The 21618-nt window shown below is 41.8% G+C and overlaps 1 protein-coding gene across 4 annotated transcripts in view; it reads right to left on the reverse strand.

Moving 5' to 3' along the window:
• UBAP1 (ubiquitin associated protein 1) overlaps window positions 1-19474 on the reverse strand; it is a 35981-nt gene extending 16507 nt beyond the window's left edge. For 2 of the 4 annotated variants that reach the window (XM_040089777.1, XM_040089774.2), the window contains exons 1-2: window positions 19351-19474; window positions 17-57 (exon numbers count right to left, since the gene is read on the reverse strand). In XM_040089777.1, the coding sequence (XP_039945711.1) occupies window positions 17-50 (34 nt within the window). In that variant the 5' untranslated portion in view covers window positions 51-57; window positions 19351-19474. Of the gene's footprint in view, window positions 1-16; window positions 58-1729; window positions 1828-18871; window positions 19043-19350 lie in introns of those variants that run through there. The other 2 variants (XM_040089776.2, XM_040089775.1) reach the window with 2 other exon arrangements.
• Window positions 19475-21618: the final 2144 nt, after the last annotated feature.

The raw sequence follows: 21618 nt of genomic DNA on the forward strand, positions 1-21618 counted from the left end.
GCCAAATTTCACTTACCATGCGAGTCGGATCCCAACTTCTTAGAAGCCATTTAGAACCTGAAAAACATTTTTAAACAGCTTGAACAACTTTGTATATGTAGCACAGAGTGAGCCTATGCAGTTACAGTCTTATCTCTAGGTTATGGAAAACATTGCAGACACCTGATGTGCCTGCTCCCAAGACAGATAAGCAAACACATTTTTTAGCCTTGAAACCAATTGAGCAGACAACTTAGCCCAGAGTCTGCCAATTGAAATGGCAAAAAAAAGGGAAACAAAAAAGCCCAAACCAAAACAGCAAATGGCCAAGACACAACCAGGATGATCAAGAAGACAGACAGTTACAGATCACAGCACTCAGAGGCCACTCTGTTCCAGCCTCATGAAGTATGCCCTGCCTCCCTCGGCATTAAGAACAGCTCTTCCTACTGGAAATACCACACTGATCCTCTTCAGTTTAATCCCTGCTGCTCTAAAAAAGGGACACGGGTACGCTGCTACTGGGTATGCAGCCAGTTAGCCAGCATGGCACTCATCTAGACACGCTGGGCAATGCATGAAACAGATAAATGGTACCATGAAGAAGATACGTTGGATACACACAAGAAACCAATGAGAACAGGCCCCATCCACTGCCCACAACATTTAGCAACAACATCTAAAATTTGGATGTGAATCCTATATGGCCAAGATGTTAAACACAGAAGCGCCCAGCCAGTTTTTAACAGGGAATAGGCCTTCCTCATGAAAAGAGTTGTTCAAGATAGAATTAGCTGTCAGCTAGAACTCTGCTCCAGGATGCTTATGGTATACTCGATAACATGGGGTTTTTGCTAGATTAGAAGCACATCCACAGCATAATTCCTAGGGTAACTGAATTTATTTGTAAGTGCTCCTTGTAACATTATGCATGTCAAAGACTCAGCTGGCCTTTGTCTCTGAAGTTTTCTAGCTCATAGACTGAAATGCCCAACAGCTGTTCTTCAAATCCATGGAGGCCTCTGGTGCATCCCCACAGACAGCAGAGCACAACATGGGGTAGGTTTAACATTCATGTCCATCAGTCCCCAGTAAATGGCTCTTGGGCTCACTGTTCCCACTGCAGATTCCAACTGCAAACATTACATATTAAAAGAAGGTGAGGATTACACAGCTTAGCTATTTCCTCCTTGCTGCTGGTGACATGACTGAGGACAAGAAGAGACAGTTTCAAGTACTCTAGGAAAAGTCCCTTTTGCAGTGCAAAGATCCCTTTCAACATTATGTCAAAATCAACAGGTGAACCAGCCCTGGCTAACAGGAATCCTACACAAAACTAAAGCCAAACCTGTACAAAGATCACCCATGTGCAACCAGACTTTGTGAAGCACAGAGGGTAGATGCTGGGCCATGGGGAAGCGAGTCATGCTGGGCAAGTCCAGGTGCACACTGCACATAAAAACTGCGTGTCACCATGTTCAATGTTTGTCAGGTTCTTTTCAGAACTAACCGACCTCCCTCAGCAGTGCTATTATGTCTGAAACCATTCTACTAAGCCAGAAACTAGTTCTGGTACCTGGTTCTCAGAAACAAACAAAACATTAAGGCTTCAAAGACAGAAGGAAAAGCAGGTGAAAAAAAGGAGGTGAAAAAGTGCCAAGCCTGCTATCCAAGGAAGGATGTCAAAGGCAAAGCCACCAGACTACCCAGTAGAGCTGCATGTCAACCACTGGAGCTGAACAAGCCTTACCGGTCCCAGTGCCCACACTGCAGAAAACAGCCCATGAAATAGCTGTACTTTCAGATCCAGGTTTCACTGCCAGACAAGCTGCTGTCTTGGTAGGTCCTCTGTGTGAGAGTAGCAATAAAGTCATCAACTGGATTTGTTTTTAGTGAAAAAGCCAGGTGACACAAAATAATACAGCCTTCACATCCTCACCAGTCCTCTGTCACTGGAGACTGCATGCACTGCATGTAAGCACTGCCCACTCTCCACTGAACTTGGGACAAAGCTTCAACACACTTTTTTTAATTTCTCAAAGTTCTTTTGTCTAATTACTACCTCAGACTGAAAAGCTCCTTTTTTATAGAATTTCAAAACCTTCTGATTAGACAAAGTATCCTCCTCACTTGGCCAAATTAAGTTGAAAAAGGTGTTTTGCTCAAGGCAGCGCCAGTTACTGCTCCAGCAACATGAGTGGCAACCTGCATAAATCCCAACAAGTCCAAACTGCACATCCAGCTTCCAAGGAGTTTTGCAGTAGCCTCACTCTGGAGCTGCATAAAGTCTCAGATTCATCCCACATAAGATAGATGTATCTTGCTTTTGCTGCCAATCCTGTAGTTAAATCCTACTGCTGACCTGGTGTCTGCATTAATTTCAAGATGCAGTGGAAGAATAATTCCTCTGCCATATGCAACACCTTAATTAACCAAAGAACTAGCTAAGGCACATCAGCAATAAGCTAGTCATGAAATGGATCATTTCCAGAGCCAGTCATTTTAGATTCACATAGAATTTCAGTTTATATCACTCTGGTCTTTCTGATGCACTGTGAGTGTGCACGTATTAAGACACCATTAGTTCAGAAGGCGCTTGTCAGCAAACAGAACTCTTAAGAACCACACACAGTAACACAAGAACAGGATGCCGCCACATTTTGTCACTCCCTTCCCACAGAAGGTTTAATAAAAATAGTGTCTTATGACTAATCAGATTTGACAGGCTAGTCAGGGACCACTCTTACAAGCATGTTGCGGTTGCGCTGTCCTCCTAGCTGGGAAAACAGTATTTTAAACCAGTTAGGTGGTTACTCATGTTCTTACTATGATTCCGCACAATATCTGGATATTAATTACACCATGCAGTAAAGGTTGGCTTATTTTTGCTACCACTCATGTTGAAATATAATTTGAAATTTGGACTGTTTCCAAAGCTTTATTCCAAATCAGATGATGGACACTGCTACCTTTGATCACCAGACTCCAGAACAAGATGCTGAAGGGCACTGGTGGTAACAGCACATGGTGGCATGGATTTTGGCCTGATACTTTACTGCACATTGTTAATTAACAGAATACAAAAAACCTTTTTCAACACCTTTCCTGCTTTAGAGGAACCAGTTAGTTGCAGAGTATTACAGGGTGTTCTTACAGCCACTTACAAGCTCTTTCTAGAAATGTAGACCTCTCTAGCCTCACTCCCTTGTTCTTGGTTCTGGCCAACTCTCCCTGGAGAAGATCAGGGCTGCAAGTACCTAAAAGTTATAAGGAACTGAAGTAACCTGAAGTGAACTCTTCTCAATCCATCTCCATCATTTTTTACTTAGTAACACTGAGGAAGCATGTCAGCTTTCTTAAAACCAGCCAGTCAGAGGAACACAGCATAGCAAGAGCCCAGGATGAGGGCAGAGGACATCAGAGCAATCTGATGAGAGAAAGGAAGCAGGGACAGGGAAACACCCACAACAACAAACAACACAAAGATGCAGAAACAGAAATGCAAGGCAAAACTGATGACAGCCACAACTGGCACAGATGACCTGGAACAGCTTGAGGAGATCGAGGTGACCAAGACAATTCACTGGGCACATCATCACTTAAACCTGAATGACATTTAGTTGTGCTGCCAGACAAGGAGAACACAGAAAAGCATGACTTGGTGCATTGTGAGAGTCGGGTGTTTTCTCTCACGCAAAGTCCAGTACCGGGGTTAAAAGATGAATGGAACTTGCAGCTTTTTGGTCTTTAGAGATGTTTATTCAGTTTCTTATCTCAAGGTCCTCACACCACTAACACTTAGCTTAACTCGATGGAAAACACAGCTGGCAAAGAATGCCAGCCAAAGAATTACAAGGTCTTTTGAAGGTTTCTAGTCCAATTAACTCTTAACACATACTACATTACAGTTTTGTGCCAGTAATTGCTACCTATTTTAGAACACGCAATTTCTACATCAAAGCCATTCTACCAATGTCTTTCTGCCACTGTCACAGTAGAAAATGGTGTAGAAGAAGAAGAAGATGAGACACTGCCCCAAATCCTCCATCTTGCTCTCATCTATCTCCATACTAAAACTCCAAAACTACGAATTTTCACCCTGTGACAAACCAAACTACTATCTATTTCAAATCTTTGTTGCTTGTAATTCATCTCTAAGTGTTGGAAATCTTTCCCATGGACAAAGATTAAAGGCAATGCCTTCCTGGGGTCCCAGCCAGAGTCTTGGACCCCCCAGGGCAGTTTCAGGGATTTGCCACGAGCCCTGAACTCCAACAGTGCATGAACGCAATGCCAAAGGGAGAGTCTTATCAACAGAAGAGAACAAAAAAATTATTACAAATAGTGACTCATGAAGAGCTTCTGGGAAGTTGGGGTGGTTTTTTGCTTTTATTTCAATGTTTTTTCTACTTTCCCTTGAGTTTATGTCTTCATTCCTTTTCTTCTGAAGGAATTCTGACTAATAAATTGGAAGTATCCTACCACTAATGACACCTGTAATTGCTTTATTCATGATAATTCAAATCAATTTAGCTATTTGGCAAGAAGAACTGAAGACCCTGAAAAATAGAACTCTTGCTGAGTTTGGGGTGCAAACATGTCTAGATTCCAGACCATGTGAATTCTCTAAAGTAATTTCCACCTAAAATTCATATAAATGAAAAATTAATAACTTACGGGTGAAAGGAAATCAAAATGCCTCAAGTTATAAGCCATAATCAAATCAGCACATCTATGATTTTCAGAGAAAGAGACCTGATCTTGCAATTTCCCTTTTACCTGCTAATACACTTTGTGTAGTCTACACACTACTAAGGATGCACGACTCAGTCTGAAAACTACAAAAACAAAAGGCTGAAGAAGTAAAGCTTTTTCCTGCTTATATTATGTTAATGCACTACTGATTTTACAGTAAAGAAAAAAGTAAAAATTATTTTGATTCAAGTGATTGATTTCTAATGGTCACAGGTGTTCAAAATTTAGACAGTGTTTTCAGTTTTTACTGTACCTACTTGTTTCAGCTTAAGTGACGGGCTATAACCAACATCAGGTTTCTGTATATATAGTTCAAATGGCAAAAATAGAAGTCAACACTGCCTGTCGCTAAGACAGAACAAAAGTTAAGTGTGGTGGTGCAGAACTGTTTTATTAGATTTTTGTAAGAAGTTTATGTTATGGTTCGTTTCACTGTATCCCCAATTCTGTATCCCTTTTGTGTTGTCTGTATAATAAGGTATTTTGTGTCAATCATCCCATACCTCACATGATGTGTAACATCCCCTCTGCCCCAACCCCCCTCTCTGGGGCAGATTGTCTATCACTCCCGGGGTCCCTCCCGGATTGTGAAATCTCCGTGAGAGGGCTTCAGGTGATAGGTAGCCTGGGGGAAATTCCTTTAGCTCTGGATTTTAGTGGTCTGAAGCTTGGGGGTGGGCACACCTTGTTACCCCCTGAAACCCCTGATATGTTGTCTTTTTGTATCCTCCCTGGGACCCTCCCCCGCTTATAGGGGGTAGGAGGGAGGAGGAAGCTCTCTCAGCCGCCGGGTTCTCAGCCTGGAATCTCTCAGCCACTGGGTTCTCAGCCGCTCGCCTCGGAGCTTGGAGATCTCTGCTAATAAACATCTTTTAACCTGCTAAGCTGAGAGCCAGCCTTTTCTCTTCTGCTGCTGTTGACTGTCACCTTTGGGTCCAGCTGGCAAGCCGAGAAGCCGAAACGAACTGGAAACTTTGTGTCTGTGTTGACCCGAGCTAGCTGGGGGTCAGCTCCCACCCGGAGCGGGGACACAACCGGACGCAGTTAAGTTTCTCATATCAAAGCTTCTTCTACATAAGTGTTCTACCACTGTTACAGATCTCAGATCTCTTACGATCTCTCCCAGCAAAAAGCTGTTAAGCTCACTATAGTACAGAACAGATTCCTCGCTTTTACTGCAGTATCCAAATAGATGACACCACCCCAAAACCTGCAGCAATTGCCTCTGCTTTGTATCTCTACGAGTCCTGCATACAAGAGCACATGGAGGTACTCCCCTCACAATAAAGCACAATCACGTTGAGCCACTGGTAACAGCTCTCTGTATAAAGCTCTAAAACTACAGGTGACATACTGCAACATGCCTACACTCCCCCCTGCCCCCCCCAATCAAGCAAAACAACAAAAAAAAACCCAAAAACCAAAGCCAAAATACCCCAAGACCCCCAAACCAAAAACCCACAAAGGAAAGAAAAAACCCATCTCTTCCACCAGTCCTAACGGAAAAGTTCTAACTTTACTGACAGTAATTCCTCTTAAGTCCTACCACAATCCAGGATATAAAGTAAGTTAAATTTCTTGGTCAATTTTAAGATTGACAAAAACAAACCAAACCCTCCTTGAAGCCAAGACTTATGAAGTTGCTATCCAATTTTCAAGGGGCACCAGTTAGAACAAATCTAATTACATCTCCATCTTGTGGGATACAAATACAAACAGTCATCATCCTACATTTAACCATTCAGAGTAGGGCTTACACTGACAAGAGGAGGCTTGAGGGAAGAAAGTGTGAGGTATCCCTGCTGCATACATATCCCATGAATCAACAGTCCAAGCAGTTGTGATCGGAGACTTACATCCGAAGAACAGCCTACATCAAACTAATGCAGTTTGTTATTACTAGCGCAATGACTGAGGGGTAGAGGGACAGGAACAAATAAAATGGCACTTTCTAAAGCATTTTTCCAATACATGAGTAGGAAGGAAAGGGGGGAAAGACCCTGAAGAATAGGACTGTGTGCAGACCACATTACTGAATTACAAGACAACAGTAGCGATGGTCACAACATCCATTATGGAGTTTTGCATGCGGATGTTTGATTGCATCTTCCTGGCAGTGAAAACATCAGGAGACACTGATTCTTCAAACTGTGCCATGGCTTAACGTGACATAGTGGGCAATCAGCCTTTTGCTCCAGGACCTCTCCATTGGTGGCTTCCACATGCTCTCAGAGGCATGGCATTTCTCTGTCATTCCATATGGATTCATGGCACTGACATCAGACAACCTGCAGTTCCAGCTATCCTCATGTCACGTCCCACTTGGTTTGTTAAAGACACTGGACCTGATATAAGCACACACTCTTTGGTTGGTTAAGGATTTAAGGTTTACAACTGACAGCTGACAGCTCCATTTCTCTTTTACGATCCTGACTATGTGTTTGAAACATAAGGTAATTTGCCTTACGCTTCATCCAGAAATCAGGGATAACCCTACAATGGGTGTGGAAATGAAGTACAGTAATATACCAATTTTTTAGTCACGTTTTGACTTATCAGCCATATATGTTTCCAACACAGTTGAAGTTTATACACCACACAAACATCTAGAAATACAAGTTTCACAGGCAATAGCACAAGGAAACAGCAAAGTACTTAGGGACAGCCCTGTGGTCAAAGCAGATCAGGGAAAGCTTCTCCTTTGGTCAGACACTGACATACCAAACAACAGCATGGAAGATGCACCTACTCTAAATTCACATTTAACTGTAGCAGCAAATGGGTGACCTTTTTAAAAACTGCTCTTCCCAGTAAACTCAATCCTGTCACAAGACAAAACCACCAGCAAAAAACATCTAAGGCTGTACTGACTTCCAGGGTGCAGGGTGTATTCATCCAAGAGCAGATGTGGATTTTAGAGTGTAGTTTAGTGATTTTTACCCAAGTTATTTAAAGATCATGTAAACAAAACAGCTGAGAGAAAAGAGATGTGGGTATTTTTTGGTTTTTTCTTACTTCAAGGTCAGCTTCATTAATCTACAAACTACAATACCACCAAAAGAACACCAGTAAACTAGAAATAGAGGACTAACTTCCCCTCTTTGATGCACAAAAGAAGCAAGACAGAAATGTGAAAGATAAAAATATAAGACACATACCAGCAATGACGGCTGCAATAATCTCAATGCAATAATGTAACAAGTACCAAATATGATAAACAGAGCAACTGTTTTTAACTGCTATTTTCCTATATCTAAAGTTTGGCTAGCCAATACCTACCAGTTTTGAAAGTTTCAAACTGTCAGATGGTAAGGTTCTGGTAACTATCAACAAATGTAGATACTTCAGCTCAATTACCGTATGACTTTATACTACTACAAAGGAGTCAATATTTTCTACACAATCTTAGCGCTAACCAGAGCCAGGCATGTGCATTAACTTACCTCGTTAATCTGAGCACTTTAGAAGAAAGCTAGTATTTCAACACAACCCTTCTTGAGTGAGAGACTGCTAATTGCTAGTTTCAACAAAATAGCCCACTTACTCTGTTCTTTGGGTAACGATGCATGAAAACGCAATGGAACATCCTGCACATTTAGATTGTATGCCTATGACCCAGAATACCATAAACTAATTTAAATGCTCCTCTCTTTGTTGCAGTGGTACTTCAACATGTAACAAGCTGATACAAAAGTACTTGAGTATTATTAATATTAATTCAGACCTGTCCCAGTTATGAATGAGAGCTAGACAGACACTCTCAAAATGCTGCCAGCACAACAGAGTAAAACAGCTTTTAAACCATTAATCACAACATACTCTTTTTAATTCAAAAATAACAGAATCTCTGCAGTCTAAAGCTTTTTGTTCTGATACTCTTTAATCAAGAGAGTTAAGAGGCAGCTGATCTGGTATTACTTAGAAATAAGTTCAACTCTGTTGACCATACCAGGACCTTCTCCCAGTACCAACACAAAAACCTCAAACTATTTTGGTACATAAAGCAATTTGTCTTCAATAATATTTTTAATATTTATTTATTAAACAAGACTTAATTAATTAAAATACATTATAACAATTTAATTATTATGTAAAAAATCCATTCCAGAGAAAGCCATAAGGTTGTCATCTTTTCCCTGTAAAAACTCAGAAGAGAAATTATAACATTTGTTGATAATTACGCGTTTGGTTATAGATTTGGTGAAATATTAACACTTATGGGATTACTTTAACAAAGCAGACAAAAGAAAATTCTATCAAGAAATCAAGTTTGCCAAAGTTTTTAAATGGAAAAATAAAATGTGCTGTGCCAGCAGGTCAAATATCATTTGCAATTCCATGTATTGGATCTCAGCCAAAATATGTGCATTTTGCACTGTACAAGAATAATAAGAAGTGTTATACTACTATAGCATCATTTTTTCCTTTTATATTTGGGTCACATGCACTACCCACTCTTACCACACATTTAATATCTTCACAGCAAAATTCAGCATGGTACTGATAGAAAAAAATAACCTGTTACATTAACTATTCCACCTCCAAACACCCCTGCCTGTCCTGAAGCAAGCAGGCAGAAACACTGATTTTGAGCATGGGAGCCACTGCTTCAGACGCTTGATTGCACACTCGCCCCAAGCAGTTTGACTGGACATCAGGCCAACAACAGCCTTCTTCCATTCCTGAAACGATCTCTCTCATCATGTGGTTAAAACTCGATGTTTTAAAACTTGTTAAACTATTTCTGCCATCTGATGTGCCTGTTTCCTACTAATACCTCTAATCTCTCTTAACTAAAAGAGCCACATTCTAAGAACAGAAATTCCCCGCAAATTCACTTGATTCAATCCTGGAAGGGTTCGAAGGGACCTTCAAAGATCATCTAGTCCACACACTCTGTCACAGGCAAGAGTATCTTTTTTTCAATCAGGTTGCTCAAAGCCCCATCCAACCTGTCCTGGAACACCTTGAGGGGTGAGTTATCCATAGCTTCCCAAGGCAACCTGTTAAGTTCCTCATCACCTTCAATTCTTCTTTATGTTCAATCCCAATCTTTCTTTTTTTCAGTTTCATCTTTGAGTGTTGCTATTTTCCAGGAAACACCCAATTCACCGTAAATTAATCATTCTCCAAATACACACTTTGAGATACGTGGAAGGAAGAGTCCTAAATGCTTTATACTCCTGAAGCAACTAAGAGGTCGTCACAGGACACCTGGAAAAGTGTGGTCTCCAAAGCACTTCTGTGAAGTGACAACATAAACTCGTAACATCTTCAATCTCACTGATTTTCAAAACATAGCTCATGAGGCTTGGTATACCTTTACCTTGAGTGCTAATGTGACAAATCTGAATTGCATCCTAGGTGTCATGGGTGTGACATTCCTCACAAGCTTATTTGACTTTTTCTGGGGTTTATGCATTTCTCTAACACATCAACATGATGATGCCTTAAGTTTTAGCTTTCATGTTTTTCAGATTCTGTGCTGCCTAGGTGTGTAGTTCTGAGCGTCATATTAACTGTTAGTAAGTTCTCTTCACAAAGCAGATAAATCTTTTCCCATATGGAGGCCAAGGACAACGGTTACAAGTTTTCAGGCCCCAAAGCATAAACAACGGTGGACTGAAGAGAGAAAACAAGAAGGACTGGACTTCAAAATCTGAAGCTGTAATTAACCCCAATATGCAAATAACACAAAACTTATAAAAGTGTGAGATCTCATGACCCGTTGTCCATTTTGTGACCATTTTGGATCCTTCCTTGGGGTAGCATAGCCCTGGCCATGCACTTGTACTGCCCAAAGTGTATCCTTAAAAGCCTTTTAATAAATATCTACTTTATTCTCTTAGCTCTGTCTAGTCTCTGTTCCAGGTCAGCCTTCCCAAGGCATCAATGTCACTGGTACAGTCTCAGCTTTCAATGCCAACTCAGTTTGTCCTTAATTCATGTGTCACTCCTGTTTAGCCAACAGGCATCTGTCTTCATCTAACCCATCTTATCGAGACAAGAAAATAAGCATAGATGGAAGTACACATCTGAAAATTGCCAGGTTTTGCTACACTGAGGGATGAAACCAAAAGACGAAGAAGAAAACAAACCCTTATCACTGTTCATGAACTCAGCTACTGTTACATGTTCACTGAGCTGAGGCCTCATCAGGGACACACTCCTTACCTGACCAACACAACAGAACAAAGGAGTCAAACTGAGATTCAAAAAATGTATCAAGCAAGTGAAAAGATGGTCTCATTGCAGTAATGACTAAAACTCAATATTGTTTCACCTCCAGGTATAGTCAATACTGCTTTCAAGTCTTCCCACTCAGTCCAAACAGGACTGAATGACTGCGCTAAGAAGATGAGCTAGATGGGAAATACTATGAGTAGATGACACCAAATTAAATTTCACTACCAGAAGTCATGTTTTTAAATGAAAAAATTTCACTTGTTTTAATTAACAAGGAACTGGTGCATACCAGAGCATTAAAAGCAGGAAACTGATTTAAAGCAAATAGTACCTTCTTAATTACTTCTTGCAATGATTTGTAAACTTTAGGAGAGGCTAGAACTAGTAAAAAGATAATGTTCTGCCCTTTAAAAACATGTATTAACAGAAGCATCAATACCAACTCTCAAAAAAAACCCTAAAACCCCCCCAAAAAACAACCCACAAAAAAAAAAAAAAAAAAAAAAAAAAAAAAAAAAAAAAAAGAAAAAAACCACCACCACAAAACAAAACTCTGTATATGAAAACAGCAGCAGACACTTGAACAACTCAGAAAACTGGTAGTACCCACACTTATTATACTTCTGAAACAATTAATTCGGAACACAAAGGTAAATTGCCTTGAGCAAGCTTGTCTAGCATAGAAAAATAAAAATTTACCTCTGAACAGTGAAGGGAAACTGAGACTGCCCCTCAGCTATAGTGGATCTTTACAAAACAAGAGCAGGATAAGTAAATGAGGTGCTTGCTGTATTTTGTATTAGAAAACTTCATGAGCCCACACTTACCTGGGGGCAGCATACTCAGTCCTGAGCAGAAACATCTTCCTTGCAATCTTTTCATTTTGTAATTCTCAAACAGCAAACGCCCTTCTATTAGGGGCTGCTTAAACAGAAATATGGTTCAGCCTGTAATCCAACTACAGATGGAAAAATTCAGCAATGGAAGCCACAAGCAAGAGGGAAAAACCAAAGAGAGACTGTGCATCTGTTAAACAAGGTTTACACTGTGTGTGCAACTGCTGCAGCTCAGGTTACTAGCAGTGAAGACACACAAACATGCAGACAATCCCCACCATCCAAGAAGGAAAGGAGAGCAACTACTCAATCCTTGAGATGTACCTTTCAAGGATATTCCAGCTGCTACACTCATCTTCACATACTGCTTCAGAAAGCCTTTCCATACCACAGGTGTCATTCCTCCCTCCCTGCCACATGTGCACTAAGTACCCTGTAGATCCCAAAGCATCACAAAATAATCTCCTCACCCACTTACTGTAATTCCTACTGTTTCTATTTAAAATGAACTTTAAGATTTAAATTTCCTCATTTAAAACAAACAGAAGGGGTGTGCTTTCCCTCTGTGTAAGACAACAAGTCTGCCCTCCCAGCACTGCAACCCTACTTAGAGTAAGTGTTAGGGCAGATAAGTTTAAGGAGTAGTGTCAAAGTCTGACTTAGAGAGTGAACTTTCTATCACAAATACACAGAGTAAAGTCCATAGACTTGCAAGGTAGTAAAACAGACAGACAGACGCACACAAAATTACAAGCCTCCCAACAATAAGGGCATAAGGATACTGAACATTCAGTGCTCATGTGGAATGGAAAACAGAAAAGAAACCAAAGACAAGGAAAGATACTGCTTTCAGAGGAAATGTAGATACCTACGGGTTATTTATAATGCCAGGAATTACACACTTCTCACTCTTTTTTTTTCCCCTGAGGGGAAAGTAGTTTTGCTGAAATTCATTTAATACCCTCAGCATCGCATAGCTCTTATATGAGACTCCAGAACACCTGTCAAGACACTCAACCTGCAGTGAAACTGTCCCTGTTTTGCAGGTATGAGGAATAAGGCAAAAAGCTGAAGCAGTTTGCCCACAGTCATCCAGCTCAGCCAGCAGCATGTGCTTCCCAAATCCCAAACCCACAGCAGCCCCAGGAATCTCACTGCAGTCTCTCAAGTTTGGAATGTATCTATTCCCTACCAAATTACTCCTATTCAGTCTTTTTCATCTCACTATAAAAGCCCCAAGGAAGCACTTCAGAATTGAATATGAAATTTGGTGTAGTACAAACTTTATTTTTAAGTTACTACTTCCAATTGATTTAAGTCTGTAATTTTGTTATATACTATACAGCCTATCTCACTTAGTAGTATAAACTTTTCCCTGTACGTCAGGAAGTTCTTCAGCAGATAACAGTAATAAATGCAAGCCCCAGAACACTTAAAGCAATTAATAACTAAACAGAAATAGCTCATTTTATGCGCAAAAAGGAACTTTCAGAGATGCATTAGCTTCATTTTCTCAGGGTATTTTGACAGATCTGACTCAGCTTCAGTAAATCTAGCCTTACTTTATTTTATAACTAGACCAGAGCTGGATGAAGTTGCCCCGTGACTACACAAGGGCCATCCCACAGTTTCTCCTCTCCAAACATTTAAGGCTGGCAAGAACACAGGACAGCTGACAGCATGGAGATCTCTCTCAGTGGACCATCATAATAACCATGACATGGCAGCAAGATTTTTTTTTTTTTTTTTTTCAAGAAGCAAAGTGGCAATACTGTGGGCTGACCACTCTTCCTCTGAGCTATCACATTTTCTCCTGTTACCTGAGAGAATCAGTCCTAGCCTGCCCCTCTCATAATCCATATGTCTGATTCAATCCAGCTTACTTTAGGAAATTAATCCAGTGCTGCCTAACAACAGAGCATGAGTATCACATTCAGATTCCTGTAGGAACACCTAACTACAAGAGAAATTTGTCTTGAATGAAGACTAGTGTAAAATGAATATACAGCTTCTCTCCCAGCATTAAAAGAAAGTGAGAAATCCTTTCCATTACTTGGTAGAACTGATTTATCCAGAGTACAGCCAGATCCCCTGCACTAAACATGGTTACAATTCACATGTTCATCTCCAACATCTTAACACATACAGAACATCCCCAGAGACAGGCAGACTTTCAGAACTGTACAATAACTGCATTTGCAATATGGGAGCACGGTATGAACCGGATGACATTACTGCATCACAAAACCAGCCATCACAGTCATTCTGCCAACAGTTTCCAGAGTCCAACTTCAAAAGCAGCTCAGACCACTACACCATTCATGCCAAAACCAGCTTCTTCACCTTTGCCTCCCTTCATTTATCTTTCATCTTATAATACAGCTGTGGATTCTGTAAGCTGCATTTATTAAGGCTTTTCCAGTTGAAGACCTTCACATAGATGAGATTACAGACCATAACAGCATTACTTTCATATTCATACTTGAATCTGATAGCTCTCCCCTTGCATAGAAATTCAGAAATATTCAACAGTGTTAGTTAAAAGCAACAAGCCTTTTACTGTCTTTTCTTGGATTTACTTTGCAAAAGAAACATTAAATTACTAAGCACTTCCTTCCAGGTAAGTAAACAGAAAACATGTATTAGTCTCCCTCCCACAAGCAAGAATGAAGCCCCTAACTACAGGTACTTTTTTCTTTCCCTCTTCTTAATGAAGAATATAAAGGTACTTTCTGGAAACAATTCTTTTGTATATTGTTACAAACACAGCAAGCAAAATAAAACTCAATAATCCTTCACCTGTTTTCTAGCAAGAAGTTAAACAGACTGTCAACAAACTGCTTGTGATGACATAATACTTAATTAAAAGATTAAGAACACATTCTTTTCTCGGAGGCTATGCAGCATAAAGCCTTTCTGCCCTTTTTTATCAAACACAGTTTTATTCCAGATGATTAATGGTGATTTTATTCAAGAGTCCCTTCCCTGCCATATGTGCCTCCTATATTTCTACATCAAATTATTACATGCTACTATGTAAAGACACCACATGATGGTATTAGTCATTAGGGTGGAACCCCGTGTGGCTTTGCTGTATCACAGAAGGAAACATTCAAAGTTTAACAAGTACTTTGGAAAGTGTTAATAAACTAAGAATCCAGTATTATTTTAGTGCTCAGAACTGATGAGGTGTACCAAACTGAACACACAAGCACTTCCTTGTGTCTAAATTAGGCACAGGGCTAAAACATGACACAGCACAATTGCTAACAGCCACCCTTCGAAACACACCCTCCCAAAACCAGGGAATAAATCTCATCAGCCATTTCACTCATGGCTTCCTCTGCTGCTAGCCTAGAGATGACAAATGGTACAAGCACAAACAAATATGTAAAGAAGTGGCTTAAGAATAAAATCTTTCACATAATTTAGTAGACAGTTAACAAGAATGCTGAGCTCCAGTAACATAGACCAAACAAGAGCTCATAACTCTTTACTACTACTTTCCACTAGACCAACCATCAACAGCTAAATATATGAATTGTACTCATATGCAGATCATCCTCCAGATGAAGAACTGACTACATCTTGGACAAGACTCGCTGTCTTCTGATTTAAAGTGTTACTCTCATGTAAGACACAAAAGGCAGCTGAATACAAGCTCAGTCAGTTACAAACTCTAATCCTACTAATGCAACATGGCATTTTGAACCAATCTGCTTTCCTTCTAGAAGGGAAGATTTAAGCCTAAATTAGAGCAACGATATTGTGAAAAGTGCATATTATATGGCTCTATGCAAGTTATTTACTATATGTATTATGTTGTATTGATTGTTAATGTTATATTAATATTTTGATAGTATGGTAAATGTAGTTTTGTAGTTAAAATGTAGTTTTTATATACCAACCACAGGAAAACGTAAATCTTTCAGAGAAAAAGAATTTACTACTTCCTTATCAGAAGAGACCAACTTCTCCTGCCTTGCTCAGCCCTGAAGACGCCATAGAGATTAAAGGAAAAAAGTGATACTAACCAGAGACAATTCTTTGTTTGAATGGAATTTATGCATCATGTATGAAATGTATGAATATTCAACAGGCTATTGCTTTTAAGAGATAATCCTTTGTTAACGGGGGTCCTTCTTCAGAGCTTTTTGCTCGGGGAGGCACCCAGACGTCTGTAACTTTGTTTTTTATTGTCTCGTATTGTCCTAACCCTAATTGTTCAATTTTTTTACTCTAATTCTATTTTTATAACTATCTTATTTACTATTAAACTTTCAAAAACAAGTGATTGCCGTTTTTCACAATACTGTGTTCCCTTTTTGATATGTGTTTCAAGTACATTGCAAGCTTAAGGGAAAGGCCTTGTAGCTTTCAAAAATTAAAAAAACACAAACCAAACCGAGTCTGGGCATATAATCTGTCCTCTAAAAGCTTCCCATCCACAGAAGACAGCATTTCTTAACATTCAAGAAAAACGCCTTTGCACAAAAGAATTTGGAATAAATCTAATGGTGTGAGAGAGGGAAAGCCCCACTGCTCAAGTTCTGATGGAGACCTCAGCACAAGATTACATTGACTGCAAAAGGTCATTAGGGACACAGAACATGAGCTTATTCAAACCAAGTCAGAGGGTCAAAGCGTTAAGCAATGCACTTGCATACCAGAGAGGATTACCCACCTAAGTAGTTAACACACAACTGTGAGCTCAGTTCGATCAACTGCACTAATCCCAAGGGTCGATTGCAGAGCGGTATGTGCTGCAAGATCAATAGCCTTGCCTTCCCAGTTAACAGCTTAAGCACACACAGTGCAGGGATGAGAAACCAACCTTTGATGCATCCTAGAAGACCTACTTTTTCAAACAAGAAAACGATTTATAAATTGTAAACAACCTTTCTTTGCTTTTCCTTCAAAGAAATGCTTTCACAAACAGCTTCAGAGCTTTCCAATTATGGCTCCACTAAACCTTCCTTACGATGACATTGATATGAATCGCACTGATCAATTTTAAATAGATAACCTTTAGGTTATACCTTTAGGTAGAGATCCTTGTAAAATGACGGCTGAAACTCTAGAATTCATGATTGAAGAGATTGGGAGTGATTATGCAAGAAATAAAATACCAGAGAAGGCTGGACAGAAGTTCTGAGTAATAAGGAAAGCTAAATTTCTCAATTTAACAAAATATTCAACACAGCATCAACTGTAAAATATGGGAACAGACTGCTGTTAAAAACTCATGATGGAGAGACTGGATATGCACAACAATTATCAACTAATTACACTGGACAACAAAATTATCAATCCCTAGAGTTTGTGAAAGCAACAGGAAACCATAAGCTTACATAAATTAAAAAGGAGGATGAGTAAGGTGACACCTTCTGTGTCATTACAGCACTTCCGCCACCAGCACCAGCCAAAACAGCTCTGGCTGTCACAGTGTGACAGATGAGGCTGGATTGGTCCAGAAACCTGACTCCATTCTGTCAGTTAGAGGTTTTTGTCTCGAGGATAACAAAACATGATGTGAATAACGGAGATGGAGCTCTTCCATGCGTTTTTTGATGATTTTGCACCATTACAATTTTCTATCCATCAGCATAAACTATACAGGAAATCTCCCAGCTGACCAGTATACTCTTTGAATAGTCTGAAAATTTAAGTTACCTTCACTAACAGAAACTAAGACTCATTGATTCACTTTTCTTAGATCTGAATTTCTCCATTTTCCCTTTGAAGTTTCATGTCCTTTTGTTTCAGCTCACACTTGAATAGCACTTTAGTAGCAGCAACTTCTCCCCGACTCCTTTGCTCCATAAGGCACATACAGGGAAAAAAAACACAAAAAACAACAAGAACAAATGAACAAAACCCCAAAGGAGATATCAAAGTGCAGGCCAAGTACCGCTTGTGAGGCAAGGAAAGGACCAAAAAGACCATCACTTTCAGTTTTGTTTCTGAGACTAAACCCACAAACTGGAAAAAGCTGTTTAAAAACTACAAACTTTCTTGCCTCCCTGCCCTTAGAATTAAGGTTTTTGCCTAAAAGTTTTAAGCCACCCAGGGGCAACGGTAACCTTAAGAACCACTGGCACTTCTGAATTGCAGCTTTGCGTGTACAGGAAACTGAAGTCATTGAGCAGCAATTCTGCCTGGTGCTGTAACCCAACACCACCCCGCACATGCCTCAAAACACTCCACCTGCTGATGCCACAGGGAGAACCCCAGCCCACCCTACTGCCCGTAGCTGCTGCACAGCTACACAGGTTTTCCCTGAGGAGAAAACGGAAGGAGGCCAAAACAGATTTTTCCCGAATCTTGCCTGAAAAATGCCAGGAAACCAGCAGTTGCAGGACTACCTGCACAGGGGCAGAAAGTCCCATGCTCCGCGGCTGATAAGGGAAGGGGAGGAAGAGATCTAGCTAACTGCAGCACTTCCTCTTTGTCCTCAACACCCTGGATCACATCTGGAGTAGGAGTAACCCCTCACCAAGCTCCCACAAAAGCCTCTTAGTCCCTTAACAGACTGTGGGATGCAGCAAGCATCAGCAGCACAGCTGCTGAAGAGACATCAAGCACAATCCAGTTGCCCCTCAGTTTGGCAACACTCACTTGCCAAAGTGAGTCACATAAGAATATTGCACTTGAAATGCTTAAATCCAACACAAATACATTTTACTGGGTCCTGGATGACAGCTATGTTAATTTCACAGCCAAGTGCCAGAGTCTACCTGCTTTATCTCTTCTCTAATGAGATAACATCAGTGTCATAACATTTCTCCATGAGTAGGGTTTTTTTTTTTCACTTGTTTGGAATTTTTAATGGTGTGGGAAATAAAAACAGTTGATAAGGTGGCTATTCATTTCCATTTATTGTATTTTCTTTAACTAATTAAAAAAAAAAAAATCCAGAAATAGGTGATATGCATAAAAAGAGAATTGTAGAGCTACAACCCATGAAATAAAGATGACTAGATCTTTAGCCTACAAGGAGATGCTGCCAAGGAGTGAATACTCAGTGATTGAGCAGAACTCTGAAGTCCCAAGAAGCATGGGGAAGATGAGCACCGTGATTTGCACAGCACAAGAGGCAGAAATTAACAAGTTACCTGAAAGCAGACCAGACACGCACCACACCCCCTAAGAAAATCAGATGGATGTTCGTTTTGGTTGTTCAGTCACTGCGAGGAGGCACTTCCGAACATCACGGACACCAACAGCTTATTCGGATTTCAACAGCCACCGGGCAAACTCATCAAGTGCAAACTCATCAGGGGTTACTAGGCAGAAAGACATTCCCTTGACTCCGGCAGTCCCGGAAACTGCTGGAAAGCAGGAGCCTGTGGGACAGGAGCCGTCACCCCGCCTTGCTGCGCGAGTCCAGCCCAGGGCCGAGTGCCGGCACTTTACAGAGGCTCTATCGAGCGGGAGCGGAGGGTCCCTATCCCCGGAGAAGAGGAAGGGACGCGATCCGTACCCAACTGCCCCCGCCTGGTACCTACAGCCCCCGCAGCCCTCGCCTGTACCTGCGGCGCCCCAGCGCCGCTGCCGCACCCAGTACCTGCGTCCCCCCAGTCTAGCCCCGTACCTGCGGCCCCCGGCCCCGCTGTTCCGCAGTCCCGCGGTCACGGCCCGCCGTCCCTATGGGCCCCGCTCAGCGCCGCCGGACCCGGGCAACGCCATCTTGTCTGGCCCCCGCCGGCGGGATGGCGTCACGCAGTGACTTCACCATCGCCCGCCGAGCCAATCGGGAGTGGCGGGTGGTGACGTCACCGCAACAGGGTGGGGCGGGGCGAAGGCGGAGCTACGGCTCTTCCCCGGGGGCGGGGCGGGGCGGGGCAGGGCAGGGAGGGTCTGTGTCCGTGTCCCGGTTCCTGTCGCTGTTGCCTGCCTTCGCCTGTCGCTGACCCTGACCCTGTCCCATCCTTGCCCCTGTTCCATCCCCTTACCAGCCGCTGTCGTGTTGCATCCCTGATCCTGCCCCTCTTCCGTCGCTGTCCCAGCCCCTGTCTATGCCTTTGTTCCTGCCCGTGCCTGTTCCATCCTCGCCCCTGTCCTGTCCCCTCCCTGGCCCTGTTGTTGCTCCTGTCCCTATCCCTTTACCTGTTTCTGTCCTCGTTTCATTGCCAGTGCCATCTCTGTCCCTGCCCCGCCTCTGTCACTATCGCTTTACTTGCTGCAGTCCCTGCTTCTGTCCCTGTGCTGCCCGCGGATCTGTCCCCAGCTGCTGCCCTGTCCGGGAGCTCCTCCAGTGCCTCCTGCCCCTCTCCCAGCTGTGCATCGTGCCAGGGCTCCCCAAGGGGCTGGATGAAGGTGGTGAGTGCTCAGAGAGCTCATTTCATCCCACACCTTTCAGCCCCTTCCCTCAGCAGCCACGGCCACCTCACCCTCCCGAGGGGTGCAGGGGACATTCCCGCTGCATTTCCAGGCTTTTGAGCCGTCCTTGTTTCGAAATGGAGGGGTTTTGTCCAAAATGGGCACGTGTATGTGAGGGAGGATGTGGAGAAGGGAGTTAAACATGGTAAATCATGACCAAAAATGGCCGAACTGGAATTACAGCTTGTATCTGCAGAGGAAACTGGAAAGCCTGAGAGGTTCTTTTATAGTTTCTTTTTCAGTTTGGCTTCTTACAGCACCCTTGTCTTTGGAATTGGTTGGATAAAAACACAGAATAAAGGTCACAGAACAATATCGTATCAGGAAAATGTGTACTGATTCCATGTGACTTGAGGCACCATCAGATATCAGGCAGTCAGAAGCTGGCTTTTTCTTAAATCCTGTCTGCATATCACACATTTTCCTTGTTTCTTTACTCTGCAATGCTGCTGGCAAGTAGCAATTGCTGGGTTTGGATCACATGAAGCTTTGCCTCTGAAACCATAGAAAAAGACTGCATGAGGCATGGGACATCAGAAAAAGCATTCATTCTTCCACATGGGTCTCAAAGGGGTGCAATGAAATACAAATACAGTGTTATCTCTTTAATTCCCCAATTAATTAGCAATAAGTGATTTCCCAGGTGGAATGCATAGGAAAATAACTGGGGGTAAAATTAGAGAAAACCAGGGAGTTATATTCACATTCTAACAGAAGTCATGACAGTACAGAAGACAGAGGGTGAAGCGCAGTTTTGACTCCCTGGATATGATGTGGTCAGCATGCCCAACTTCCCACACATAATCAATGTGTGTGACTGCAGGGGACTGAAGGGAGGGTGGAGCAGAGTGGAGACACCAAGGCCAGGCTCTGTTGAAATCCTGGCAACAGGAGGAACTCAGCGGTGCAGATAAACTATATAGCAGCTGAAAACTAAGGGGGAAAAGGAGATGTCTTGCTGCTGAACCAGCTACTGTGTTGAGATCACAAATGTCCACCTGCATCCCAGAGGCTACCTCAGGTGTGACACTGACATTACCCACCTCCAAGGTACAACCACCCCACACTGAACGTGATGTATGACTAGAGTTACTCAAGCTAGCGCAAACGTAGTATAAAAGTAAGTTTAAAACGAGGAGAAGATAGGGAAGGTTCCATTGTAACTTCTGGGATTGACTGACTGATCAGGCTGAACCTGTACGAACTGTACTATATGTATGGTGATTGTTTATCTTGATTGCTCTGAATATGTTTTTGCAGCCAGATACAATCACCAGCAATATTTGAACTTCAACGTGTCACAGTTTTCTGTTATATTAATAAAAGATTATTATTCTATAAACTGTCCTTCAAGGTGTGAGTCCTTCATCAAGAGCATTAACACTTTGTAAAATAGTCGACTGTGGAGGCCTGGGAGAGGGTCTCTAATACTTTTGGTGTGCATTCCTGGATCTTTCCTGGGGTGCCAAGAGACCAGCTA

This window comes from Hirundo rustica, chromosome Z (assembly GCF_015227805.2).
Source record: "Hirundo rustica isolate bHirRus1 chromosome Z, bHirRus1.pri.v3, whole genome shotgun sequence".
NCBI lineage: Eukaryota > Metazoa > Chordata > Aves > Passeriformes > Hirundinidae > Hirundo > Hirundo rustica.